Raw genomic sequence first — 26,737 nt, forward strand, 5'->3', positions numbered from 1 at the left:
CATGTCTTCGAAATCGGCGGTCTTTGAGGGAGGGACTGCCTCTGAGGGGGCAGACCAGGCGGGACTCGTTAATCAACTTCCCGACAACTGTGTAGAGTATCTCCTCTTCGTGTTGGACCCTCAACCAGAGGCTCGGAGACAGCTCTCACAGATTGAGGCCGTGAGAAAGTCGGCTATAGACCTCGCCACCTCACTCACAGGGGATTACATCTGGCAAAAGGACGAGTTTAACCTCACCCTCAAGAATGAGCAAGGCAAGAGCCCACGCCACACCCGAAGTCACTAGACTAGCTAGCTAATCCTTGCTAGGGTTGGTGTATCTTCACGGCATCACAGACTACGGTGACGCTGTCGAAGATGAGTGGCTAATTGTCTACATCCTGAGAGAACTCACCAAGTCACACCCGAAACTCTGGATCAGAGTCTTTGACACAGACGGCGAGTTCCTCCTCGTTGAAGCAGCCAATGTGCTGCCCAGGTGGCTCAACCCGGAGATCGACAACAATCGAACATGGATTCATGACGGAAAGTTGTTGATCATCCCGGTCAAGGATGAAAAAAACCTCAAGCCCCGAAACCTCACGCTTCCTGACGCGATTGAGGCTCTAAAGACGAAACCAGATGCTCTCGTTCACTCAGCATTCGTTGAGGCCGAAGCTTTCTACAGGCTGGAGAAGTACCCAGCACAGATCACCGAATCGATTCATCACTCCCTCGTCACAATACCCAGGAATTTGGCATACGTTCTACATTCACTTCCAAAGTCCGTGGCCCCTGCTGTGGAGGCCTTTTACCTCCGAGATCCCATCGCACTCAAGCGCATCATCTCACCTACTGAACCACCCGTGTTTCCGCCTCGGGATCTCATAACAGTATCGGTGCGATTTAGTAAAGTGCTCTTCGCGCAACTGCGTTCCCAGCGCTTCGATGCGCCACCGACATGGCAAGACATTATCCAGAAAGCCCAGAAGGAGGCCCCTTCAGGCGAGGCCGACAAAATCACAGCCCGGCTCGATATCGGAATGAAGCTTACATGTGGATTCGAAATGCTGGCCGCCAAAGCGGAAAAGAGCAAGAGCAGGGTCGTGAGAGAACTGGCAATCGTCCTTGAAGACCTCGAAGAGGACGGTGACGATGTTCTTCCTACGGATCAGGATATCAAGTCCTGGGGAGATGCCACTCGCGATGACAGCGAAGCCTGGATGGACATCAACTACGAAGATTTCGAAAAGGAGCTTGATGGAAAGCGAGGAGCAACCAAGGAGGGCGAAAAACCGGGCTTTGGCGATGCGAACACGCAGTCTGACCTACGCAAGATCGTCTCTCGCTTCGAAGCATTCCTCAATGATGACTCGGCGGGAGTGGAAGGAGCGGAACTCGATGAGATGGACTTTGACGACGACGAAGACGATGAATTTTCGGATGAAGACAGTGATGCTGAGGATAAAGAGGTCAGCTTCGATGAGGAGGAGTTTTCCCGGATGATGAGGGAAATGATGGGTTTGCCATCTTCAACTCCAACCCCAGGCAAGAAGGAATCACCCAAGAAGGAGTCTCCCAAGCCCGCGCCCAAGAGCTCTGGCGACGACGAGGTAGAAGACGAAGAGATTCGAAAACTCACGACAGAGTTTGAGGCCGAGCTCAACTCGCACGGCGCCTTGAAACTTGATCCAGCCAAGGAGAAGCGCCCTCGGCTGAAGGACAAGAGCCCAAAGGCTGGTGAAAGCAGTCGATCGACCCCCTTGCCAGACGTGGCTGAGGAGGACGAGGATAGCGAGGAGGATGTCGACATTGACTACAACCTGGCAAAGAACCTGCTGGAGAGCTTCAAGAGCCAGGCGGGCATGGCTGGTCCGACAGGAAATCTCCTGGGCATGATGGGCTTCCAGCTCCCACGAGATGAAGACGATGAGAATGGCCAAGATGGGGATAAAGATGCCGGTAGCCGAACAGTAAAGGGAAAAGGAAGGGCGTGAGGATAAGGTATTAAAAAAGTGAATTTAACTCATTTAGTCTTCTATACTGGCCCCTCCGCTCTGGGGCGAGAGTTCTACCTGGAATCGCTGCATCATGACCCGGAATATGTCGCATATGTATTTCCCACCCACCATAAACGCCTCAATATTTCCAATATCCCAGTACGAACCAGCGTTAGTCATCGCTATCATCTTCATCCTCTCCAGACCGCGGCCTCTTGGCCGGCGACATCTCGCCGCTCATGCGCCTGCGCCGCTGACCCCCTGAATCGTCCAGCTCCTCCAGCCGAGCCAACACACCGCCCAGGTGTTTTCGCGCAGCAAGCTCGCGCTTCCCGCCGTCGTTCTGCGGCCGGTAGAACTCGCCCACGAGCGAGACGACGGCGTGGTAACACTCGTACAGAATGAGGCGGATGTGGGCGTTGGGTGTGTCCTCGATAAGGGTTGGATCCCTTTCGTCTCCTGGGAGTGGTTTGTCGAATCCACGCCAAAAGTCCTGCGAAGGTCGTGGTCGCTTGCTAAAGACTGAGGCGAGAAGGGGGTCTCCAAATATGCAATTGCTCCATTGTCGTAGGCCTGTCACCTCGATCTGCCCCTTGCTGATTGTATACTCCTCCCTTTCGTCTTCATCATCCGATTCGACCGCCCTGTCGTCTTCCGATACATTCTCTCCCCGCTCCGGACTTCCTGAAGTTTTCCGTACCGATATTAGTTTTGCTTGACTCCCGTTGGCCCCATCACCTGGCCGTATCACCAGCGTATTCGAATCCTCTCCAGCATCCAAGACAACCAGCCTTGGTTCCGTCACTGCGTCAAGTAGGTGTTCGAAACGGTAAAAGTGTCGTCGGATAGTGTTATAATTGAGCATAATAGTCAAGTCCTCCCCGTCTCGCAGGATAGCCTCCATCAGGTTGTGAAATGCCACCCTCCAGGACTCAGCACCCCTCGACTCGTGTAACCCGCCCTCAAGGCGTCTTGCTGGGTTGTGAACGACCGAAGGCGGGACCGACAGCACATCGGCGGCGATGCCAAATCTCCTCGTTGGCGAGACCTGTGTTGATATCCGGCGGAGTAGTTGACCAACTTGAAAGTCCACTATCCTCCGTTCGCGGTGAGTTAGAGGTTTTGAGAGGGCAGACACTGCTACACCCCGTGATGGTCGACTGAGGTTGTACTCGACTGCCAGACCGCCACCTATTGATTCGTGCCGGACTAGTATGGGTAGATATCCTGAGAGAGAATGGGTCGTCCGTTCACTGCTTGATGAGTCCCCCGTGGTCCTGCCTAGTGTCTCCTTAGAGCCTGATGCTGGACTTGTCTTCTTCTCCCTGGCGATAGCAGAAAGCCACTTTAACACGGCAGCCTCAGAACCGATAGAGGACTTTTCTGAACGTAGCAGTCGCATGACGGTAGGGGGAGGCAGAGCCAGCAAGAGGCTGGGTCCCTCGGTGACCTTGACATTGTACAGGCGCTGTAGTCGAGCCGAGGGGACAACCTCCAGCTCCTGGACCGACAGGCGAGGACTGATGCCGTTGAGGAGCGAGAGGACTGACCTCTCGGGCGGAGCAGTCGCCATGGATTTGGGAGCAGAGGAAGAAGCGGTAGAGGGATCAACAGAAAAGAAGTCTCGGGCCGAACGGGGGATATTGTTGTGCACAAGGTTGCAGGTTTGCGCGACGTACTGGGACGAGGGGGTCAGACTGCCGTCGTCCCGAACGGTGCATTGGTACGACGGTCGAGTCATGGGGAAGAGGATATATAAGAAAGAAGTGGTTTGGGCGTGATAAGTGATATTAATGGGGAATGGCTGAGAGCTACTCAAACGCCAGCTGCTGCAGCAGCAAGAGAGATGGGGTTGCCCTGCGGGAATGGATGCTTGACCCCTTGACCGATTCAACTGCCTGCTGTGGTGAGATTCGAGGATGGACTATGTCTTCGGTGCATGCCTGACAAGGATAGGCTTGCAACACTGGGATGAGACAAAAAAGAGGTGTTCTGGTCGAGAGAAGTGGCCGTGGTGGTGTTGGGGGTCTCGAACGCTTGCAAGAGCCCTTGTCTTTTGCTGCGCCAAGTATTCGATTACGACCCAAGAGGAAGGAGACCGGGGAAAAGAGTGATGATAAATAGAATGATAAGTGCTAGTCACCCATAAGAACCCGAGAGCGGGCGAGAAAGGGATGGGATGGATACAACAGGGACGCGGAAAGGGATATGACGACAATGCCGCCCACACACTCCAAGATGCGAGGCGGTGGGTCGATTGAACGACGTGTTAGCTACCGCGATGCAAGTTGGCTTCGGTTCTTGGGAACGCCTCGTGCGTAGGGAGGTAGAGGCTAGACGAGGAGGAGTTGTCGAGATGGGGCAAGACGCATATCGGTGGGTGCACTGTCAGTAGACGGGTGGGTATATAGGTGCGTTTGATGTTTGGAACCAACAGCGAAATGGGGATTTGCTATACGGGGAAGGCAAAGTTATCACGGGGACAGGGGGGCAATGTCACCGCCGGTAAGAGAAGGAAACTCGCCCATGACGGGCGAGACAGAAGCGAGACGACGCATGAGCCCTCGAAGCCATGACAGGGCTGGCTGGGTTGGGTTGGGTTGGTCTGGTTCTGGCCAGTCAAGCCCAGTAGACAGCCCGATCAAGAAGGGCGGAATGGAGAACCGAGGACTGGGCTGGGCTGGCGGGGGGGCGCAACGGGACATGCAAATGGTCGATATAGGCGAGCGCCAACTAACTTACAGTAGAACGTGACGGCGTGCCTGTTCAGGAACGGAGAGTAGCAAAGCATCCCATCCATTAAAAACTCTGGGGCCCAGCCCAGGATGCATGGCTGAGCTCACCGGTCGCTGGCTGTCTCCGGGGGGGCGTCAATAGACGACGATATAGCGGCGGGTAGTCTCGTTTCCAGAGGCGCACGAGAGATGACGATGACCTGTAGGGGTCCGGCCAAAGAAATACAGACAGGACGAATCGCCTGCTATCCTCGGAATGGTCAAGCCGAGGCGAGAGGCGTTTCCAAAGGGTCGACTCAAGGGGGAACGGGCTAGAACCTGAACCGGGCTAGCGAGAGTTGCGTTGCTGTTATTGAAAAAATATTGGGGAAAAAAGAGGCCCCCAGGAACGCCTCTCTCCATGGGGGTCGGAGAGAGGAAGCGGAACACGGCCGAAGAGAAGGCACAGCATACAACGGGCGAACTGCAAATGCAGATGCAGATGCAGATGCATAGGTTGACTGGCCTGGCCTGGCCTGGCCTGATCTGACAGGATAGACGATGGGGCCTTCACGCCCCCTCCCCTTCAGCCTTGAACCCAACCGAGCGGCTCTGTGCTGTATCCGTCTTCTGTTGCAGAACCAGAACCTATCGCTTCGCTTTCGCTTGGTCAACCAACAACAAACGACACTTGGTTACGTTACGTAGCGTAGTCTCTTTAGGCGTGATCGACGGCAGGGTCACGGACCGGGAACTGACCCGGCTCCGCCATGAGGCCAATTCCCATTCTGGTCTGGCTCAGCCCAACGTCAATTGAATCCCTTCATCAAACATCCAAGAAGAAAACCCCCTTCTAGAGAACGGCAAGACCATGAAGAAGGGCATTCGAGAAGCGTCACATCGCCTCATGCGCCACAACAAAAACGCTCCTGATCTGCTGCAGCACGACCTGGCCCCCCTGCAACTCGAGAAGAAAGAGCTGGATGCCTGATGGACCTTAACCATCCCACATGGGGGACGGATGGCCTCTGGCGTGCATCGAGAAGCGAGTCGGGAAATTTATGATTGGCTGCCGCAAGCGAAGCTGACTTGAGCGCGCATTCCGCGAAACCCTGCATCCCAGCAACCTCGCTCGTGTGGTGCTTTCTGTGGCTTTTTTTCCTTCTCTTCTTCTTTCGCCTTCTCCTCGGGACCCCGTCTTGTTTCTCTCGTCTTTCCAATCCTGGACGATTTTCAAACGTCGCCTCTTTCGTCACCGCAGGTTCTTTTTCTTTCTCGCAGCCAGACGTGGAGGCCCCTGGTCTCCAGTCTTGGCCCCCAGCCACGGCGGACATGGCTACCGCTTCAAGTCAAGCTTGATCAAAAGGTCTCTGAATGGCATCCTCCAAGACCAACGGAGTAAATCATCCCAGTCAAAGCATTCAAGCCCCGTGTCTTCGGGCCCGAACAACACCACCCGTCCCGTATGCGGGCCGCACGGAATTGCTCCGGGTTTTAGCTGCCGAGTCTCACATGTTCTCGTTGGAAGGCGTCGTGTGTTGGATGCAATGCACGTATAACAGCCTTTCTGGATCTAATGCCTCTGTTGGATGCATTCAACTCATCCCCTCCACCTCATTCCTTTTGACCAGAGTCATTTCACATCTTTGGTTCCGTCCTCAGTGACACATCCCATGTCCCACTCTTCAGTCGCCGAGCCGGGAGGCTTCGAAAAGTTAATCTGGCCAAGCTCCTACGGATGCTCTTAGAGCTGCATCTCGGTCAAGCCTTCACCCGAGCCGCACGGGGCTAAGTAGCTAGGGGTGTGTCCCCATGAAGCTCCAATTCGATATTGAGTGCTGAAAAACATATTGTCTTTTCTGTCGTGTCTTTGACAAACTCTGGCGGTAATAGCCTGCCAATCTATTCACCAATGTCCGTTCCCGCCCCAGAGAGCCAACCGGTACCGATCCTTTGTGTGACAGCGTATGACCTTTATTTCCCTCGGGTACGGAACCCTGTCGTCGGGGACACCGGTGTTCCCTGTTGGAGGCTGTCGTGACCCCAAACGAACTCATGCAGAAGCGCGGCCGGGCCAGCATGGCTTTTTGGGATGCTATTGTGGACAGCCATGGAATACTTGATGGGTCAATGACATGCTGGCTTTCAACCAACCCCGTCTGACCGCTACGCCCGGTCGGTTCTTGTTGTGTTGCCGTAATTAAAGGGTTCTACTCATCTTGCACGTTGATCGCACTCGGTTCGCAAAGTTACATGCCTGCCAACCGTGCCCAACGAGAGCCATCCGGAGCCTACGTCGACTCGGCAGGGGCGGCTCCTTCGGCTCCTGCGGGCTCCTCCTCCTTCTGAGGGATCAACTTGTACAGTTCGTTTATATTGTAACGCCTGAGCTCCTCCCACTGCTTACCATCGACAACCGAGACTCCGCAGAACGTCTCAACGCTAGTCAGCTTTCTTGATGCCGCCATAGGTCCAATACGCGAGGGGCCGCTTACCTGGAAAATCTCGACCAATACCACCTTGTCGGGGCTTGTCAGGTTGACCTTGTGCTTGGGGCTCACCAGATCCGCAATCATCTTGATGACGACGCTCGACTTGAAAGCGGTGTGGTTCCGGATGGTATGTCTGATGGCGTACTGGAGGCAGAACCTGATCAGCTTCACGCAAAGCATCCCCGCGAATCATGGCTGTTCCTTACCGTGCAGGATGCAGGCCCCTCACCATCACCCTGCGAAGCGGCCGCCTTCTCGGTTGTATCCTCTCCTGACTCGCTCTTGAGCTCAAAGAATGGAGCCATGACCGTCCGCGCCACGCGCTCGATGCCTTTGTCGGTTGCCCTGTCTGTATCAAAGACGGGTGTGAGGCGGTTGATGTACTTGACCTTGCGCTGTCTTGGGTCCGGGCAATCTTTGGCATCCTGGCAAATCCGCTTGACCATCTCGAGGGGCTCAGCGGGCTTCTGGAGCTTCATGAAGAAGACGCAGTCGAGGTTTGTTGATATGGGCGTAAAGAACTGCTTCGTCTTGGGCTTCTTGGCACCCATGCCGGCCAATTCCTGCTGGATAGAAGCCTCAATGTCCTTGGGCTCCTCGCCTTCCTCCTCACCCTCACCATCTTCGGCCGGAGGCTTTATCCCAAACAGTGATTCGCCATACTGCAGTAACCCAAGTCAGTTGAGTGCGCCGGGCCATGATAGACACGGAACATGCACGAGCACGAGTCACATACCTCGTCACAAAGGGCCCTGAATTCCCGCATAGCTTTGCCCTTCATGCCCCTGGCGTATGTGACCCAGATCCCGGCATCGTTGATCTCCAAAGTTCTTCCCAACTCCACCTTTTCAGTCTGTTTGGCCTTTTGGTGTGGCGTCTGCCACTTGCCAGCGCTGCCTCCCTATGAAGATGATCAGCACTTTCATTCTGACAAATCATTCGTAATCTGAACGGGATTTGGATCCTAGGAGCGGGAGAAAGGGGTTTTGATGGTGGGATGGATCGGTTCATCTGGCCTACCTTGCTCTTCTTGTTGGCTGGACCACTCCCCCCAGGACCTTGCTTCCGCTTGTTTGCCCCGTCACTCATGATGTTGTAAAATGAAACTCGGTTTCAGTAAAGCAATTGGCCTTGAAACTGATCGAGTTGTGTTGGAGCGAGGATGTTGAAGCAAGCTTTGGTGTTAGTAAGGTGAAAGGTACGTGGATACATGGAGATTTTCAACGCGACGTGCCAGCGTATCACGTGTATCCGCGTCCTACCTCAGCTCTCCTCATCACACGACCTTTCAGCTCAGCTCACAACTTGATCATCAACACTCAAAAACTGAAAACTGATCAATTCTCATAATAATATTCGCTTTTACAATTTCAGGCAAAGACCTGCTCAGCAAACCGCCATTCTATAATGCGCACCGCACCAATCAGCCATTACCATTAACCCAGACCAGGGCCTGACCAAGTGGCCGGGCACTGTCCGTCTCCCTTCAACCCATTTATTCTGTTCACCAGGAACATTTTCCAAAAACCATTCTATCCGTCAGGTTTATTTCTTCGCGTTGTTCTTGGCGCTGGCCTCTGCCGTCATGATCAGGGCACGGGGAGCATCCTCCCGGGGCATGTAGAGCTCGACGAACTGGAGGCAGTCGGCGGCCTTGAACTCCTCGTCGACCAGGAGGTCGTTGAGCTCGTCCTTGGTCTTGATGGTGAATGTCTTGCAGGTCTTCTCACCGCCAAACACTCTGACCAACTCCTTGTACTTCCACTCGTTGATGTCGTTGTACCCGGCATTCATGCCATGGATGAAACGCTCAATCGTGAAACCATCGTTGTTGATGAGGAAGCTATTGGAAGAGTTAGCGTCAGGTTTCGATACTTTATGAGAGGAGCTAGATGTCAACTTACATTGTGGGCTTGAGGCCATGTCGGATCATGGTGCTCAGTTCCTGAGCAGTCAGCTGGAAGGATCCATCACCGACAAAGAGAATTGTTCGTCGGCCGTTTCCAAGATCCTTGGCTGCGAGTGCAGCACCCTGGCAAGCACCAACGGACCAGCCGATGCTGCCCCAGAGAACCTGGCTGAGAGCAGTGACGTTGGGAGGGAATCTGGTATCCCAGATACCGAAGTTGGAAGTTCCGGTCTCAGTCACGATGATATCCTTGGGGATGAGGAATTCGCCAATGCGAGGCCAGAACCAAGCCTGGGTGATGGTCTCGGAGCTGTCATAGTTCTCCTCGACCTCGTTGACAACCTCGGGGATGGAAGGCGCAGGCATGGAAGCAGGGTCAACCTTGTCAATAACCTTGCGCAGGACGCCCCTCATGGCAACACCAGGGTAGGTGGAATATCGGATCTTGCAGTAAGTGCTGTGGAAGTCGACGGAGTTGAGCTGGGAGGTTCTGTAGGAGAAACCGGCAGTGTTGAAGTCACTCTTGAGAGCGCCAACGGTGATGAGCAGATCCGACTCCTCGATGATCTGCTTGACTCGGGGAGGATGAGATCCCTCACCAGCAAAGACGCCACCATAGTTGGGGTGGTCTTCGTTCACAGCGCCCTTGCCCATAGGGGTGACAAAGACGGGGAGCTCGAGCTTGTCGATGAGCTGATGCACCTCCTCGACGACACGATGACGGATGGCACAAGCATCAACCAGGATGACAGGGCGGGTAGCGGCGTACATGGCCTTGAGGACCTCCTCGACGACAAAGTCCTCGCTCTCGGGGTCGTTCTCAGGCTCTGCCATGTCGATGGGGGTCTCGAGGCGAGCACCCTCAACCTTTTCCTGAACCATATCGGTGGGGAGCATGATGTAGACGGGGCGGGACTGGAGCCAGCAAGCGCGGAGAGCGTTATCAATCTGCTCAGCAATCTCGGAAGGCTTGGTGAGCTTGGCCATGTTGCAGGAGATCTGAGAGCTCATGTTGGCGAAGACGTCGAAGTCGCCATTGCCGAGAGTGTGGTGGAGAAGCATCTGGTCGCGCTGGGAGATGGTGGAAGGGCAGCCAACGATGTGGACGACGGGGATGTGCTCGGAGAAGGAACCGGCGAGGCCATTGATGGCAGAAAGCTCACCGACACCAAAGGTGGTGATGAGAGCAGCAATCTTGGAGACTCGGGCGTAGCCATCGGCGGCATAGGCTGGAGAGAGACGTCAGTGAGTGAGGGGGGATCGGGATGAAGTCATGATGAGGACTCACCAGCATTGAGCTCGTTGACGCTGCCGACCCACTTGAGACCACAATCGGGAAGATAGTCGAGGGCAACGAGGTTGTAATCGCCTGGAACACCGTGGACGGAGCGGACACCGACCTCGTGGAGTCGCTTGAAGAGGTACTCGGCGACGTCGATGGGCTGCTTGAGGCCCTGGACCTGATCTTCACTCATGATGGGGTAGATTGGATGGTGGTTGCTGAAGATCTAGAGGAATTGATGATGGAGGCGATAGCTGATAAGCTTGGAGCTGGAGGGGTAGGTAGGTGAAGCTAGCCAAGCTTTATAAGGAAGATGTGGGTGTCTGGGTGATTGAAACCAAGACAATGTGATGGATGGAATGCAGGTTGATAAGAATGGAGATGGGAAAGAAGCTGGATCCGGGAGGAGGGGAGGTGAGATGTTTATACTCTGGCTCTGGCAGACGAAAGCAGCAGCCAACAGCTACTGTAGAAGGTTGAGTGAGGACATCCCATCCAATCCATCCACACCTCGAAAGAGCGGGCGTATACGCATTCGATCCTTGAATCTGATTTGGCTGCCAAAAATAAGACCATCATGATATGAGCGCAATCGGAGCCGGCAGGGGACGCAACGGCATGAATGAGGGATAGGGATCAGGTCCAGGTCCGACATGACATTTACCGCTGTTCTCGAGTGATCGCTCCATCGCTCGCTCCCGGGCGGGCACCCGAAAGAGCGAGGTGAGCCAGTGGTGAGCGTTTCAGCCATGGTGATGTAATGCCACCGACGCCTCTCAGTTTTTTTCTCCCTCTCTACAGTACAATAATCATATGATGCAAGCTTTCCTCTGACGGGTCCCTCAATCGGGCAGACTAGACTAGGGCCATGCTGTAGGGGATCGAGACAGCTCAGGTCTCCATATCTTTTTTTTCGATGCAGGTACTCTAAACCAGAAATGCCATGGCACGTTTGTAGGTGTCGCAAGTTGCACGAGCTCTCGAGTATAGATGTGGCAGCATCCATTCCATGGGAGGTGGGATGCTGGACAGGGCAGGGCAAGGAACAAGGGCCCAGAGCCAAAGCAAACAAGAAGCAAACCAGCCACGATCCCATCTTGCGGTATACAGGGCAGCTCCGATGTGATGTGAGATCCCTGATGCTGTTGACTCTTTCTCGGCTAGGCCGGACCACGTTCTCTGTGTGGCCGAGCGCGGGCCGGGACCATGCCATAAATGATTATATCCGACGGGACGGCGATGGGTCTCACTGGATGGATATTTACGAACCCATGGCGTTGTTTTTGCCGGAACACCGCAGCGAACGAGATGCAGCAGAGGCCAGAAGCAGTCGAGGCCCAACCAAGCAAGATGCGGCAATTGGGAACGGGGGTCCAAGTGCGCTCTTTGCCAACGGCTATGACGACCATGGCGAGACCGTCCAGTTGGCTTATGGTAGAATACGACGCGATGCACGTCTGGCCGATGGCTTTGCCAGCTCCGGCAGTGAGCAGCAAGGCATCTTGCATGGGATCGTAGCATTCACCCTTCCCGTAAGCATTGACTCAAGAGATGGTGGCGGCATGTCGTTCCGAACATCGATGGGACAAGAGACGACAACAACCTACGCATACTACCTATGTAACAAAAAAAAGAGGCACCTATTCGCAGCTGCGTAGCAAAAAGAGAGGGGGCTTGCGGGCTGAGGCAGGGATATCGTATCCGTAAAAGGCCCTTTGGTGGTGGCATATTGTGTCTCGAGAAAACGGACATTCAACTGCGAAAGCAATTAAAAAAAAAAAAAAACAAGGCCAACCTCTTGACTCTCAAAACCTCTTCTTTCCTCTCCTTGCCGCTTCTTGCCGTCGGTATGAGGTTACGAGGGTCGACCCGACATCGCGTTACAGAACCCGTCATCACAGGGATGGGGCCCGAGACAAGAGAGAGACTGACGGGCATGCGAGATGGGGACCGGTTTGCAGGGTAAGGTAACCAGAGATTGAAAGCTGCAGCGCCCGCTCGTTGCACCAGGGGGGGGACCAGCAGTAAGGCGGCCCGGTAGTTCAGTAGACGGTGCCGTGTGTGTTTACAAGGCCTTGTCAGATCATCCTTATCGCGGTGTGGCCTCGTCACCGGCCAAAGGGGGAACACCGAATGGAGCAGGGATAGACACACGGGCAGGCGGGTAGGGGGCACACGGTTCTTTGGGAGAAAAACGACGTTTCTTTCTGGTTCTTCGCTACGGCCTGGTGGTCTGGCAGGGCTGGGTCTTCCTCGTCCATGTTTCCACCGGAGCTGCGAGCCGAACAGCACGGAGATTTGATACGGTTCCTTTTAGGTGCGGCGAACGAGGGAGACCTGCTGCTAACGTCGGGCACCCCACAACCGACCACCCCCCACAACCGACCACCCCCCACAACCGACCACCCATTTCCACAACAACACCAAGGTTATGCGATCGCGATGATCAATTAATAACTAACAACGGAAAGTCATATTGATCTGATTTTTGGACTAGTGAAGGTTTAGATGGAATGTATGCTCTAGATCACTTTGTTTTATCCTAGAAACCCTCATGGCGGTCCTGCGCGGCTGTGTGATCTTAAGCATCGCCTCACGAGCTTTCTTGATCGCAGGAACCTTTGCAAACTCAGCGTTGCCGTCAAAGACCACTTTTTTCCTCTTCTTCGGTCTCAATTCCTCATTCTGATGCTTCAATATCGATATTTCCTTCGCCTGCTGCTCTAAGGTGACGCTATCATACTCACATCGATGCCCCATCTTCCTCATCAGCAGCGACACGACCGGAGGGACCTCGTACGTCAAGGAGATCACGTCAAGTGCCCGTTTCACCTGAACCGTTGAGCGAGGGGTCCTTAGAGGACATTCAGAAGGACTTTCTGCAGGCGGAGAAGGCGTTCTGGGCCTCTCAGGTGTCTCTGTGACCATCGGGTTCATCAGGACCCGGGCTACGCTGACTGGGTATAATCCTGAAGCCTTCCAGCCTGCTATGATGTTGTCTTTGGTGATTGCTTCGATCCGGGCCTTATGATAGTTGACGAGGAAGGTTATCTTTCCAATTGGCGTGGAGTCTGCGATAGACGAAAGGTCAGAAAGATGTCGACGGTATGCGTTCTTCAGAGGGCCAAAGACGGCAACGTCAAGGGGCTGGAGGACATGAGAAGAGTGAGGAATAAGGAATAGAAGATAGATATTATTGTCGTAGCATTCAAAGAGGAAGTCCTCAGTCATATGACTGCCGTGACCGTCAAGAATAAGGAGTCGTGGTTCCCGGGGGTCCTTGGGCGCCGTCTCCGGGATAAACACATTACGCAGCCATTGGAGCGCGATCTGGTTATTCGTCCACCCTTTCTCAGAGCATGTGAAGTTCCAATCTTCAAGAAAGTCGATATTATAAGGGAACCACTGTTGTTGGACTGATCTGCCTTTAAAGATCACCAGGGGCTTTAAGACTCTCCCCGTCGCCGAGATACACTCGAGAATTGAAATCCAGTACCTTGAACCAGGCTGTTTCAAAAGTGCTGACTTCTTCTCTGCTCGACCGAGGACTAGACCGTTGAGTCCGATCCCTTCCATCATACCGACTTCGTCCGCATTGTAACGATGCTTCTGCTTGATCTTCTGGATAGGCGGCATCATTAGAAGCATAAAGAAAGCCTTAATAAGTTCAGTAGAAGCGCCGTGATACCGGTCAGAGTCAATCTTCTTGCCTTTGAGTGTCTTTACGTCCGAAAAACGCGTCAGAAAACCCTCAAGCCAGTTCTTTCCGACACCATCTTGGAAGCCATTGCGTATGGCTACCTTGCTGGCGAAGTCTCTGACTTGTAAGTGAGAAACAGGGCAGCCTAGGTCATGCTGGATAAGAATCCAGTCTCGTAGCTTCCTTTCCTGCCGTGGCGTAAGCTTTTGCCGGGCCTCATTATACTCTTTTCGCGGGTTGCTGCCATGAATCCGTCCCTTGAGGGTGGAACGCGGTATCCCATACGCGTCGGCGGCCTTATTGATCGAAATGCCGTCTGCGTACATCTGCAACGCATCTTGCATATTCTGTTCGGTCCATTCAGGCATGGCGAAAACGATGCACGAGTCGGTTTAGCGATAGCTTCAATATTGGTTGAGAAATCGCGGTCTGAAGATGTGGCCTGGTGGTGTTGCAAGGTGGAAAATGGGTGGTCGGTTGTGGGGGGTGGTCGGTTGTGGGGTGCCCGACGTTACGGTCTACAAGACAGGACCTCGATACATGCTTAGATATAGACCCTGTTCTAGTTCCCTTCTAGAAGTTCTGCCCGGGAACCCTTCTATAGGTACGTCCATCGGCATGTACATTGTGTATTATACAAGGGAGCTGTTTGTATCTGATATCATACATATCGTGAGAAGAGATTCTATCCATTCGACGCCCCTGCTGTGCAACCATCTTGTCCCGTCATGTCGTCAATGTCAACATCGGCCATGCATGTCCTTGCCATGTCCTGATTCCCGATGCTGGCCTCTTTTATCCTCCTCTCTAGAATATCCCACTCTTTTTCTCAAGGCATTGGCTGTATCCACCTTCGGCCACGTCTTCTCCGGGGAGTCATCATACAAAGTACACAAACCAACCGGTGTGCATCCCCGAAGGGACACCCTTCCCTTGATCTCAGACCAATATCATACACCGCACACCGAGGCTCCCCCCAAAAAAAATCACATCATCGTCCTGGACCCTGAATCCACCGGCCCGGCCAGCGATCCAGCCTCGTAGCCTCAGCTCACACCGTCCGAGCTTCTCTCGGGTCGAGCTCCGAAGTTTTGTAGCCTCAGCTCAATCGCAGCGGCCGTCCTTCCAGCCAGTCCGCCATCTCTCCTCCCACTTGGAGCAGTCAAACTCGGGCTTGCCAAGCTTGCGGTTCACCTCATTGTGTGCGCCGCACAGCCACTTGCCAAACTCGTCCCTGCTACCAACCTTGGGCGCGTCGCGATGTAGATAGCCTTGAAAGTCCTCGGCGCACACCCAGCACGGGTACAGCTTAGAGAACAGGCCCACGAAGCTGAGCAGGTCCGACTGCTGGCCCCTGGACGGCTGCTCCGGGTACTGAGCCGCGATCGAGTGCAGCAGAGTCCACGTGCTCCGGCCAAGTGTCTCGACGTCCGGAGGGCAGTCGGCCGGAGGCCCTTGTGTCGCCGTCGGTGTCCGTGCAGCGTCGTGCTTGAGAGTGTCCTTTGTTTGGGCCGCCCACGCGGCGAAAGACGTGCAATTCCGACATCTACATGGGGTGAGAGAGATAGCACGGTTAGCGAATAGATCGATTCCAGAGACACAAAGATATGACACGAGAGGGGAGTCCTGGTGCCGGGGATATAGCGGGCGTCGTTGACTCACGGTTTGCCATCTGGGCCCAGGACCACTCCCCTGGGGATCCTCTTGGGCGGCTCAGCAGAGCCTCCTCCCTGCGCAGGGGCCAGCGCGCCAGGGGCAGCGGACGTAACCGCCGAGGACTTGTCGTCCCGTGTATCTCTGGGCTCTTCTGCCATGGCGCCACGGAGTTCCTGTCGCGAGATGTGGGCGGGTGTGGCGAGTGGTGCAACAAGATTAAAGGGACCGAAGGCCGGAGCTTCGGTGCAATCAGAGGTAGGGGACGTATCGATAGCCGCTCGCACAGGTAAACAGATAAACCACAGGAGGAAAGAGAAAAAGAGGGACTTAAAAGAAAAAGAGCTTAAAGGCCGCGGGTCCTGGCCTTGTCGTGGTGTGACGCCAATTTGTCAGCCCTCCCGAGAAGCCGGTCCAGGAACGAAAATAGGCCATCAGAAGATGTCAATCGCGATGGCTCCATCGCCAAGACCTTATCGATAAGAAATAAAGTGCTCCCGCCTGCCACTTTTGAGCGTGGGGTGACATGTGGATATGCATTAGCATAAAATTATGTATTGGCAGATGTCTATTGTTTCACTCCTTGATGACCCTTTGCGGATTGAATCTCACTTCACTTTAACATGGCTATTGAAGATGGGCAAATACTGGGATTACAGTCTACTAATTTTTACATGTTCTGCCTAAAATTGTCTAATAATACACTTATTCTCATATGTATGAAATAACAACCATCAAGTCCCTCCTTCATATTTACATCCAAAACCTGTCCGAGATCCTCAACTACCCGGCAGTTTATGCTTCAACAGTCCTCATTTCGACGCCATCATCAATCTCTTCCCTCACTTCTTTTTTGACGCTGCGCCATTCCATAGCAAGACCACCGAGAATGGCAAGACAGGCCATTATGAGCGCGACCCGGAAACAGACACTTAACGAGCTATTGTAGGCCTGCAGAGCTGCCCCATGATACTTGTCCGGGATCATCTCAAAGAGACCGGTCACCCCAGCAGATTCGATCTGCTGAGGAATGATACTCGAGAACTTGGCAAGGCGCTTAGCTAGCTCGCCATTAAGAACGTTCTGACCGACAGACACGAAGATGGCGCCAAAGAGCGTCTGGGCGAAAAGCATGAGCGAAGCCCCGATGGAGACCTCATTCCGAGGTAACACCGTCTGCGCAGCCATGTTAGGCGCCTGGAAACAAGCGCCCAGACCGAAGCCGTACAAGACCTGGTATCCGATCCATTGACCCGCCGATGCGTCGACGTGAAGGCAAGCGAGAACTCCAGCACCAATAGCGGCGATGCAGATGCCCAAGATCAAGAATGGCATGTAGTATCCGACACGGGTGGTCAGCACTCCCGTGAGGATCGACGCAACAACAAGCGAGAGCACCATAGGCAAGAGGTGGATGCCGCTTTCGACGGCCGAATCACCTTTGACTGCCTGGAACCAGATAGGTAGGAAATAAATGAGCAGTGTCTGGTGTGCTCCGACGCAGCAGCTCACCCAGAACCCACCGGCGATGCTTCGCTGGATGAATATGTGTGGTGGCACCGTTGCCTGTGCCGGTTTCCATATTTGGATCAAGATGAAGGCGATCAACAGCGTGAAAGAGACGATAAGCAATGTAATGATCTTGCCGTTGCTCCACTGGTATCGATAGTTAGCTCGGTTGGCTTGACCTGGGACTTGGACTTACATCTAAGGTGAACCCTCCCCATTGGAGTGCCAGGCAGAGACAAACCACACCAGGAAGGAGAGCCAATAGTCCCTCGATGTTGAGCTGTTGTAGCTTTTGGCGCAAGGTGTCTGCCGTGGTGGAACGCTCAGGGATGTGAAGCAGAAAGAAGACACACACCAGCACCACGCCCCCCAAGGGAAGATTGAGATAGAAACACCATCTCCAAGTAACGTTTGTGGCGAAAGCACCACCGACCAGTGGGCCGATTATGGAGGAGATCCCATACACGGCTCCAAAGAGGCCTTGATACATGGGCCGTTTCTGGAGTGGGACGGCATAGACGATTATCACAAGCTAGCCAGTTGATATGTGAGTAAGTATGATAAGCGAGAAGGATGAAGACTTACAACCCCGGACTGTATACCCCCGGCGCCCAGGCCCGCAATGGCCCTACCGATGATGAAGGCGATCGAGTTGGGTGCCGCGCCACAGATGGCGGAGCCCACCTCGAACAACACGGCGGCTGCCATGAAAGTAGCCTTGACGTCCAGAAATGTATACATCTTTCCAAACACAAGCAAGAAGGCGCAGTTGGTGAGAAGATAGGCCGTGCCATACCAGCCAATATCGTTGGCCGAATGGAACTCGTTGGTGATGACGGGGATGGCGGTCGAGATAATAAGTTTGTCCTATAAGTAGGTTAGTGGATAGACGTTCATAAAAATGAGCTTCATTATGTTTGACGTACCAGTGCTACTAGAAACATGCCAATAAAGACGGATGTCATGAGCAGCATAAGCCTGACACCCGAAGGGTAGACCACGTCGACTTTCTCTGTTGGCATCATATTGGGCACTAAAGCAAAGGATGAAAGGAATTTTTAGATTGGTGGGCATAATGTGTCTATGGGCTCACTGACTTGGTTTATAAATGTTCATGGGCGGGCATTAAAGTCATGATTCCATCGCGGACAGTCGTCGCAATGGTTTGGTTGCAACACCATTGACCAATGAGCTTACATGATGACTGTCCGACCGTCCGTCTCGGGTCCTCCGCCGTGACCCTCCGGATATTGGACCCACTTACCCTCCGTCCCTTTCGGGTTGAAAGGACAAGCTGATCAATAGTCACATTTACACATTGGTTGAAAAGAGTAGGACGCGCAACTCAGGAAGATTTGAAGATCTTCTTCAAACGGCTACCTATCCTCAATAGAGTCTCATTGCTGGCTCTTCATATCTTGAATTAATCGCAACCTCCAAGTTAGAGTAAACAATGTAAGGCTGTCAAGAGCTCTCATATAGTCTCTTCTAATTGCCCGTCCAATCCTCAGATAATTTTTTTTTAGCTAAGGTGTGTATTCGGCCGTACTTACCATTCCAAGTTCTCACGCTTTCCACTGTGCGAAGCGCCTCTATTTTTGTACCTGGCACGGTAGTAACCTTCACTCGTCCCATCCACCCCCAAATCTTTCCGTCAACAAACACCATTACAGCAAGATGATTTCCCAATCGACGCACCCAAGCAGGAGACGGGATAAGCCCATCCTGAGCTGCAACTTCTGCCGCGGCCGCAAGTAAGTTAAACCCTCCTTACATGGCAGACCCGTCAACTGACGTTGTACGTATAGACTTCGATGCGATAGACAATCTCCCTGCAGCACATGCCGACGACGTGGTGTGGAATGTGTCTACAGCCTTTCAGAGCAGGAAAGAAACGATGCGGTCGACTACCGAGCCCATGGGAGAAACCGAAATGCTCGTCAAAGAGTCGCTCGCATCGAAAGCCTCGTTACCGACATGGCAGCACAGAGTTCACAGACACCCTTGGCCGGTGTCCCAGTGCCACACGCCCTTGAAGACGCCGCGACACAAGGAACATCTTCCGATGGGCGCTCAGAAAGTATAGGAACATTGAGTCTCGAAGATGGCAATACAGTTTATACAGGCAGCTCCCATTGGGCTACGATATTGTATCATGTAGGTCTCATTTGCGACGCGAAAGTTTAGTGTTGACGATTATTGGCAGATACGACAGCTCAAGGATGAACTATCAGGCGACTTAACAGATAGTTCCATGAATCCAGAATCGACTTCACTTACTGCTGACCCTATGGGTTCACCGGCTACCAGAATAACTCTCCTGACGAGTGTCACATGCTTTCCGAGAGAGCAGATTCTGGCCATGGTACCACCGCGCAGAGTGGTAGATAGACATCTCTCCTACTTTTTCAACACTTTCGACTTTGCTCCTGGTGAGTTTCTATTTACTCTCGTTCGTTCATGGGCTAACGAGTGCTGTGCGCTACTAGTCATTCTACATCGAGAAACATTCATCGCAGAGGTAAGTGTCGAGTGCCATAACTTCACGTATGTTTGCTCATTCCATCTAGTACAACCAGTTTTGGGCCGATTTCTCATCCGCTCCAATCATGTGGATAGGGCTACTTTTCAGCATTATGTGCATCTCGATCTTCCTCCAGCAACAAGATATCGGATCCTCTGGCTTATCCTCTGAACCACAGGCGATGCTGGAGAACTACCGAACCCTCACCATCCACTGCCTGGTCGCCGGGAATTATCTGAGTTCGAGCAGATATACGATAGAAACACTGACTTTACACTTTGTTCTTGATCAGAACGTCGGTCTTGGCACGCATGTCAGCACCTGGGTCCTGATGGGTGTCGTCATTCGGGTTGCCATGCGCATGGGATTGCACCGTGATCCAGGTCACTGGCCAACTGTTCGACCATTACAGGCAGAATTCAGACGACGCATGTGGATGATGCTATACGACATGGACTTCTTCACGAGTATACAAGTTGGACTACCTCGCATCATCAAGGACTCCCAGTGTGATGCACGCCCGCCCGCGCATTTGTTGGACAACGACATTAGCCTCGATCATGACGAAACCCCAGTAGAGAGGCCATTGACTGAGCCTAGCTCATTGCTATACATTATCCAGAGACACCGTATCATCAAATTGGCCGCTGAGATATACGACGTGACAGAAGCAGGACCACCATCGACCCTGACGATTGATGCACTAAGTGCTAAACTTGAAGAGACCATAGAGTCTATACCGACATGGTTAAGGCACAAGACGCTCGAGACGTCAATCGGTGAAAACCCTGACACGATACTATACCGGATGGTTTTGGACATTTTGATACATAAGGCCGTCTACCTCCTACACCGACGAAGTTTCGTAAAGGGCCCTCCTTGGGAAGCGAACAACAGATCCAACAAGGCATGCATTGACGCTGCTCTGGCAATCCTGGACCACCAGCGAAGGATGAGTGAGGAGATCCAGCCTGGGGGCCTCATGTATGGTATTCGCTGGAAGGTGGCCACGTCGCTCAATCACGAATTCCTGCAGGCTACAATGATGCTATGCTTTGCTCTGAGCAGGTCCGACGAGGACGCAGATCCCAGCTCCACCAACTCCCTGCCTCGGCGAGATGATATTCTGGAAGATTTGGCTCATGTAAGAGGCCTGTGGGAGATGAGCGCCGCTCAATCCACGGAGGCGCAAAGGGCAGTAAAGGCCATCTCCGTCGTGTTGGGGCGAGAGGGAGCTCCCAACACACTATCGTTTCAAGGTCAGTCTACATATTTCATCTATGCTTGGTTAGCGTGCTAATGCTTAGTTAGGTCTCTTCCAACAGATGGATGATCTTGAGTTTTCTCTGGACATGACTCTGGATCCAGCTCTCCTCGGGGGGTTCGGAAACATGATGGATGGCTTGACGATGGAGTCGGGGGATGCTGATGCTGCGCCTACCGTTCCTTGATTTGGGAAATTTTGTGGCTTTGTATAGTTATAAAAATTGTCTAACAAAATCGAAAAAAATTGCCATAAAGTCATTACAAGGCTTTACAAACCTCGCTTCCATATTTTCATCCCATGTCTGTATAACACAGCGTTGAAGCAGCAAGACACTAGCCCCAATTCGTCACTAGCGCCCGTCCTCACTCCCGGCATCCACTATCAAAAATGCCCGCCAGTGACGCCATGCCCACCTTTTCCCTCCAAGTGCCCCTCCTCCCCGTCCCTCCAAAAAGTTGCTGATCAGTCCTCGCTCCGAGTTCCGATTCATGATCCCTCAGCCTCGCCATTGACACTCCCTCTTCCGGTCCCTACGTCAACATGGCATCTTCCGACAAGGTGCCGGTCCTCCTGCTCAAGACGAGGTCAAGCCCCGGCGATTCATACGAGGACCTCTTCTCCGAGACGAGCGCCGCCGGAGCTTCCTTTACGCCGCAGTTTGTCCCCGTGCTGCTGCACCAATTCCAAGATGAGGGCATGAAAAAGGTTTCCGAGGTACTCCGAGAGGGACGGATTGGAAACAAGGAGCATCACGAGTATGGCGGCTTGATCTTTACATCACAGCGCGCAGTCGAGGCGTTTGTGAAGCTGGTACAGGACGGCAAGGATGGTGCGTCTTAAGAACAAGTCAATTGACTTTCACTGAGTAGAATTGCACATGCTGATTGATATTCAGAAAACGATAGTATCACAAATGACCCCCCGACCTCGTGGCCTCACCTCCAGCACATCCCCGTCTACAGCGTCGGCCCCGCGACGACCCGCGCCCTCGCCGCCGTCCCGCAGGATCCTCCCCTGAGCGTCTTCGGTAGCCACACGGGCAACGGAGCGACCCTCGCCCCTTATATCCTCTCTCACTACCGCGAATGGCACGCCGGACGACCGTCGTTGCCTCCTGTACTGTTCCTCGTCGGCGAGACTCGACGGGACATCATCCCCAAGACGCTGCAGGACCCTGGGCTGCCGGACGGCGAGCGCATCGCAGTCGACGAGACGGTCGTCTACGGAACAGGCGTCATGGAGAGCTTCCCCATCGACCTAGATCGCGTGCTCTCCGAGACGCACGATGCGCCCGCACGGTGGGTGGTGGTCTTCTCGCCGACGGGGTGCGATAGCCTACTCCGGGTTATGGGCGTGTTGGACCCGGAGACGGGCAAGGTGCGCGAGGGGAGCGTGCGGGATGGCAAGACGTATGTCGCGACGATTGGGCCTACAACAAGAGATCATCTCAAGTCGTTTGGCTTTGAGCCCGATGTGTGCGCTGAGTCACCGACGCCGCAGGGCGTATTAGACGGGATCCAGGAGTTTATGACTAGGAATCAAAGTTGATACTGGGCCAATATCAAAGCATAAACCCCCCTCCTCATGCCTTGAACACCCGTGAGAAACCCAACAAGTCATGTCACATCATGACAACCGCGAGATCAGCAGAAAGAGTCGGGAGTGTCAGCTCCGGGTATCATTAAGTCTACTCATCCACCCCGTGTCTTTTTTGTTTGTTGCCCAAGCCTCCCTCCGTATGTACCCAACAAGTTGTTGCGCGGCTTCCAAGCCTCGATATTTCCCACCTGTTGTGCAACACATCCATCTTTTTCTTTAAGGAGAGACAACCATCCATTCATCGCCCAGGAAAAACAACACCAAGCGCCGTGCAAACCAGTAACAAAAACAGCATGAGATCATGCACTTACACTCCCATGACCCAAAGTTCGACGCCAATGACGCCAAACTTGGTTCCTTCATCGCTCAGCGGCTCGTTGCCAAACGTCTCGCACCGGGAGCTGTGCCCGACCTCGAGCCCGTTGTCCAACCAGAGCCCGTAGTGTCCGCCGCCGGACCCGACGCTCAGGAAGCCCGTCTCGCAGTTCATACAAAAGTCGTTTAGCCCGCTATAGGGGAACGCCTTGAACCGAACTGCCTCACTCGGCGCGGGGGACGGCGCACGCGAGCCCGTGGGCGTGGTACCCTCTGACGAAGCCGGCGGGGCGAGCGTCGTGTTTCGCGTGTTGACGTCTGTCGTGTCGGCCGAGGGTGGAAGAGGAAGCGGCGCAAGAGTTGAGGCGCGCCAGAGGAAGCACTCGCCGTTTCCAAAGTACGAGTGCGCCGGGTGAGGATATTCGGATAGGTATGCGCCAAAGATCTGCACCGTGTTAGAGGAACAACGTCATGTCATGCCATTGTTTGGTTTCAAGTATACTCACCCCGCCTTCAAGATCCTTGACAACTAGGACAAAGCCCGCTCGCTTGCCCTCGTACTGCCGGCACCTCTGGTACAGCGTCGCCAGGCTCGCACCGTCCTGCTCGAGGCTGTAGATGAGGTGCCAGTCGTCGACGATGCGCAGCCGTTCGGGGATCATGGCGCGGATCTCCTCAGCGACGGCGCCCGTCAGCAGCTTGGCCGAGACGGGCGTGCTCTCGCGGTAGCCGTGGAGAATAAGAGGGTCGAGGGGTGGTGGGCGCAGAGGACTAGCGGTGCGGCGCACGGGGGTGAAGACACCGTTGATGCCGTCCTTGCCGTTCTGTTGGTGCTTGGGGTCCTCATCGTAGGCGGTGTCGGCCTGGCTGGGGAAATCGCTGGAGAAGCGGCGGATGAGGCCGGTCCACATATTGGAGATGTACGAGGCAGAGGCTCGGTTCGAGTTGGAGGGTGTGCCAGCGCCAGAAGAGTCGGGAGTCTCGGGGGAGTCGTTGCGGTCCGAAGAGCTCATGATGTTTGGGGTAGAATCAGGACAAAGGTAGGTGGGTGGGTAGGTATAGGTAGATAATGTGTGGAGAAAGAGAACCTAGATCAAGGTTTGAAGAGTTGGTCGAAACATTGAATAAAGCAGAAAAAGGTTGGATGTCGAGGGTCGACGGGAAGAGCTGGCTGATGAACAGAATCGATCCGTTTGGATCTGAGACATTCGAGGGAACTGGTGGGCTCCAGAAGAAAGATCCAAGAGTCAACGATAGGTAGACAGACACAGAAGGTATGGACGATAAGTTAGGTGGCCGTGACGCACCTACTTTGGGGGAGCTAGTGGAGCTTGATATAGCGGGGTCAGCCCCGGGAGCCAAACAAGAAGGCAAGACCAGCAAGAAAGACCAAGGCCGCCTGACAGTCAATGCGTCTGCCGTAGACACCGAATACCTCCCTTTTTCTACCTAGTTGGGCAGGAATTCTTAATGCCATTAACACCAAATCTTCAAGTCTCGACTATCATTTCGCTTTGGCCACCAGCTGACGCCTCGTCCTTGTACACGCTGGCAAGGCCAAACATGCTGATGGTCATGAACATGGGAGCCTCATTACCTAACGTGCTAGCTTCATCTGGCCAATGGCGCTGGTTGCCATCATCATCAATAATCCGCCCTGCATCAACGCCTATTCAAGCGTGCCACAACCGTGGTCTAGACCGTTGCCCCTTCACAGCCCAGCCTGCGACACGTGCTGTACTCCCCTCCCTTCCCCTCGACTCATTATCAATCGTCATGATGGAACTTCTTCTTTTGGATATAACTAAACATGACTAATAAAAGGAAAACTGTTTCAGTATGCACTTTATCGTAATCTTCTCCAGCCCTTCTCGCCCCCATCCCTCTCTCTGTCCTCCCTCCATGTTGCCACCACCAGCGCCTCACCCGGCACACGCCAAGCCCATGCCATGCAGGATAATACCAGAGAGGTGATTGTGTGCGCGCCTGTGTTTGGGTATGTCTATCTACCATCTCCAAACCTGCCGCCATGCTATTCATCCATATGTCCCAGTCACTACAGTGTCATGATTGCCACAATGTCTGCCCAACAGCCATGATATCAAGTTCCTCCCTTCGAGGCAATCTGGATCCCAGATCCCAGATCCCAGATACGAAAACATATCCTCGCCATAGGTAGGCACGTTTACCTCATAATCTCCTGGTAGATGAGCTGCTTCAGCTGCTCCTTGCTGAGGTTGTCCTTGTGCTTGTCAAAGTCAAAGAACTCCTCAGGGATCGGGGGCGCTGTGGGCTCGTCCTCGGGGTCATGGTAGGGCTCGAGGTATGGGTGCTTCAGAGCCTCCTCCACTGTGATGCGCTTAACCGGGTTGAATGCGAGGAGCTTCTCCAGCAGGTCGAGAGCGAGGTCCGAAGTCTTGGGGAATAGCGTTCGGAAAGGCACCTTCTTCTTGAAAGGCAGAGATCGGATGTATTCTCGTGCACGGCGCGACTTGATTCCATAGTAGTCCTCCATCGTGGGCGTGCCCAGCACGTCCAGGATGAGCGTCAACTGGTGGTGGTCTGGCAAAGCGTTAGATAACACTCCAAAGGCTTCACTTCCAACAATCACTTACAGTCCTTGCCAGGGAAAAGAGGCTTGCCGCTGAGCATCTCAGCCAGAATGCAGCCAACAGACCACACGTCAATGGCCTTGGTGTACTCCTTGAAAGTCAACATAATCTCGGGTGCGCGGTACCATCGAGTCGCGACATATTCGGTCATGAATCCCGAGTTGTCCTCTTGCGAAGCCGCAGATCGCGCAAGACCGAAATCGCACACCTTCAAGTCGCAGTTGGCGTTGAGCAGAAGGTTCGAGGGCTTGAGGTCACGGTGCAGCACGTTGGCCGAGTGCATGGCCTTGAGCGCGCGGAGCGTCTGGTAGATGAAGTACTGGCAGTGGTCGTCCGACAGGTCCTGGGTGCGGATCACTCTATGCATATCCGTCTCCATGAGCTCCTGCATTACTTTGTTAGTCGCTTCCACTCCTTTTGCGACAAAGCGCAGGCATTCGCACCTGGATGAGGTAGACTTCGTTAAATGACTCGTAATTTCGGGGCTTCTGGATATCGAGGATGGAGATGATATTCTCGTGGTTGAAGTATCGTAGCAGCTTCATCTCGCGCAGGGTTCTTAGACAGAACATGGAGTGATCGAAGGGGGTGATCTTCTTGATGGCCACCTTTTGGCCAGAAGGCTTGTGAATGGCGGAGCTGGTCGAGCCGTTAGCAACATGCCTAGCATTATTTGGCGCAAGAGCCGAAAAGAAACATACCAGACCACACCATATGCACCCTCGCCTACCACATCCTGGATGTCGTACTGCTCACTGACGTTGAAAGAGATCTTGCGTGACCCCGTGGGGTTAGGGGGGTTCGATCGGGACATGGTTGCGTTGGATGTTGTGGAAGAGAGACTGAGGAATAAAAAGTCTTTGTAGCGGACGTCGCGTTGGAGTTGCGCGGTCGTCGGAGGTGTCGAGATATTAGGTACTGCGAAGGCCAAAGAAAGGGACCAGCCAAGTCTCCTTTGTTCGCGCTCTGGTCAATGAGGAGGATTGAGGGGTTGGGCACTGAGATCCACCCAGTACACTCGCAAGCTTGTTGATTGATGAGAAACGTCCGACGCACGAATCTGTCGGGCTGGAAGCTGTCGGTTTATATCCCACTGGCGTGGCGAGGGGAAAGGCGGATGAAGAAGAGAAAAAGGGTCCAAGATGTTCTCGTTCGCAGTAGGGTCGCAACGGCGCTCTAGTC

General features: G+C 53.7%; 10 protein-coding genes across 10 annotated transcripts; 3 read left to right on the forward strand and 7 right to left on the reverse strand.

Moving 5' to 3' along the window:
• Nucleotide 1: 1 nt before the first annotated feature.
• NCS57_00550500 (uncharacterized protein) lies at nucleotides 2–1,976 on the forward strand (the record flags this gene model as incomplete). Its single annotated transcript, XM_053055424.1, has 2 exons — nucleotides 2–254; nucleotides 310–1,976. The coding sequence occupies 2 exons, from the start codon at nucleotides 2–4 to the stop codon at nucleotides 1,974–1,976; spliced, it is 1,920 nt and encodes a 639-aa protein (XP_052914379.1).
• A 175-nt stretch (nucleotides 1,977–2,151) lies between these two features.
• Nucleotides 2,152–3,741, reverse strand: NCS57_00550600 (uncharacterized protein; the record flags this gene model as incomplete). Its single annotated transcript, XM_053055425.1, has 1 exon — nucleotides 2,152–3,741. Exon 1 carries the CDS (start codon nucleotides 3,718–3,720, stop codon nucleotides 2,152–2,154), a length of 1,569 nt encoding a protein of 522 aa, XP_052914380.1. The 5' UTR covers nucleotides 3,721–3,741.
• A 3,243-nt stretch (nucleotides 3,742–6,984) lies between these two features.
• NCS57_00550700 (THUMP domain-containing protein) lies at nucleotides 6,985–8,274 on the reverse strand (the record flags this gene model as incomplete). The annotated part of the gene is made up of 5 exons (XM_053055426.1): nucleotides 6,985–7,128; nucleotides 7,189–7,329; nucleotides 7,392–7,847; nucleotides 7,922–8,086; nucleotides 8,206–8,274. The coding sequence occupies 5 exons, from the start codon at nucleotides 8,272–8,274 to the stop codon at nucleotides 6,985–6,987; spliced, it is 975 nt and encodes a 324-aa protein (XP_052914381.1).
• A 456-nt stretch (nucleotides 8,275–8,730) lies between these two features.
• NCS57_00550800 (Pyruvate decarboxylase) lies at nucleotides 8,731–10,569 on the reverse strand (the record flags this gene model as incomplete). Its single annotated transcript, XM_053055427.1, has 3 exons — nucleotides 8,731–9,028; nucleotides 9,090–10,323; nucleotides 10,383–10,569. 3 exons carry the CDS (start codon nucleotides 10,567–10,569, stop codon nucleotides 8,731–8,733), a joined length of 1,719 nt encoding a protein of 572 aa, XP_052914382.1.
• Nucleotides 10,570–15,180: 4,611 nt separating this feature from the next.
• NCS57_00550900 (Sulfhydryl oxidase) lies at nucleotides 15,181–15,890 on the reverse strand (the record flags this gene model as incomplete). Its single annotated transcript, XM_053055428.1, has 2 exons — nucleotides 15,181–15,622; nucleotides 15,739–15,890. The coding sequence occupies 2 exons, from the start codon at nucleotides 15,888–15,890 to the stop codon at nucleotides 15,181–15,183; spliced, it is 594 nt and encodes a 197-aa protein (XP_052914383.1).
• Nucleotides 15,891–16,524: 634 nt separating this feature from the next.
• On the reverse strand, nucleotides 16,525–18,263 carry NCS57_00551000 (MFS domain-containing protein; the record flags this gene model as incomplete). The annotated part of the gene is made up of 4 exons (XM_053055429.1): nucleotides 16,525–17,385; nucleotides 17,435–17,770; nucleotides 17,824–18,105; nucleotides 18,165–18,263. 4 exons carry the CDS (start codon nucleotides 18,261–18,263, stop codon nucleotides 16,525–16,527), a joined length of 1,578 nt encoding a protein of 525 aa, XP_052914384.1.
• A 652-nt stretch (nucleotides 18,264–18,915) lies between these two features.
• On the forward strand, nucleotides 18,916–21,213 carry NCS57_00551100 (Zn(2)-C6 fungal-type domain-containing protein; the record flags this gene model as incomplete). Its single annotated transcript, XM_053055430.1, has 6 exons — nucleotides 18,916–18,992; nucleotides 19,047–19,395; nucleotides 19,445–19,670; nucleotides 19,728–19,759; nucleotides 19,809–21,021; nucleotides 21,074–21,213. The coding sequence occupies 6 exons, from the start codon at nucleotides 18,916–18,918 to the stop codon at nucleotides 21,211–21,213; spliced, it is 2,037 nt and encodes a 678-aa protein (XP_052914385.1).
• Nucleotides 21,214–21,569: 356 nt separating this feature from the next.
• On the forward strand, nucleotides 21,570–22,577 carry NCS57_00551200 (Uroporphyrinogen-III synthase; the record flags this gene model as incomplete). The annotated part of the gene is made up of 2 exons (XM_053055431.1): nucleotides 21,570–21,858; nucleotides 21,925–22,577. The coding sequence occupies 2 exons, from the start codon at nucleotides 21,570–21,572 to the stop codon at nucleotides 22,575–22,577; spliced, it is 942 nt and encodes a 313-aa protein (XP_052914386.1).
• A 358-nt stretch (nucleotides 22,578–22,935) lies between these two features.
• On the reverse strand, nucleotides 22,936–23,956 carry NCS57_00551300 (Oxidation resistance protein 1; the record flags this gene model as incomplete). Its single annotated transcript, XM_053055432.1, has 2 exons — nucleotides 22,936–23,388; nucleotides 23,450–23,956. 2 exons carry the CDS (start codon nucleotides 23,954–23,956, stop codon nucleotides 22,936–22,938), a joined length of 960 nt encoding a protein of 319 aa, XP_052914387.1.
• Nucleotides 23,957–25,128: 1,172 nt separating this feature from the next.
• Nucleotides 25,129–26,369, reverse strand: NCS57_00551400 (Mitogen-activated protein kinase; the record flags this gene model as incomplete). Its single annotated transcript, XM_053055433.1, has 4 exons — nucleotides 25,129–25,505; nucleotides 25,559–25,940; nucleotides 25,999–26,194; nucleotides 26,257–26,369. The coding sequence occupies 4 exons, from the start codon at nucleotides 26,367–26,369 to the stop codon at nucleotides 25,129–25,131; spliced, it is 1,068 nt and encodes a 355-aa protein (XP_052914388.1).
• Nucleotides 26,370–26,737: the final 368 nt, after the last annotated feature.

This window comes from Fusarium keratoplasticum, chromosome 4 (genome assembly GCF_025433545.1).
Source record: "Fusarium keratoplasticum isolate Fu6.1 chromosome 4, whole genome shotgun sequence".
NCBI classification, from domain to species: Eukaryota; Fungi; Ascomycota; class Sordariomycetes; order Hypocreales; family Nectriaceae; genus Fusarium; species Fusarium keratoplasticum.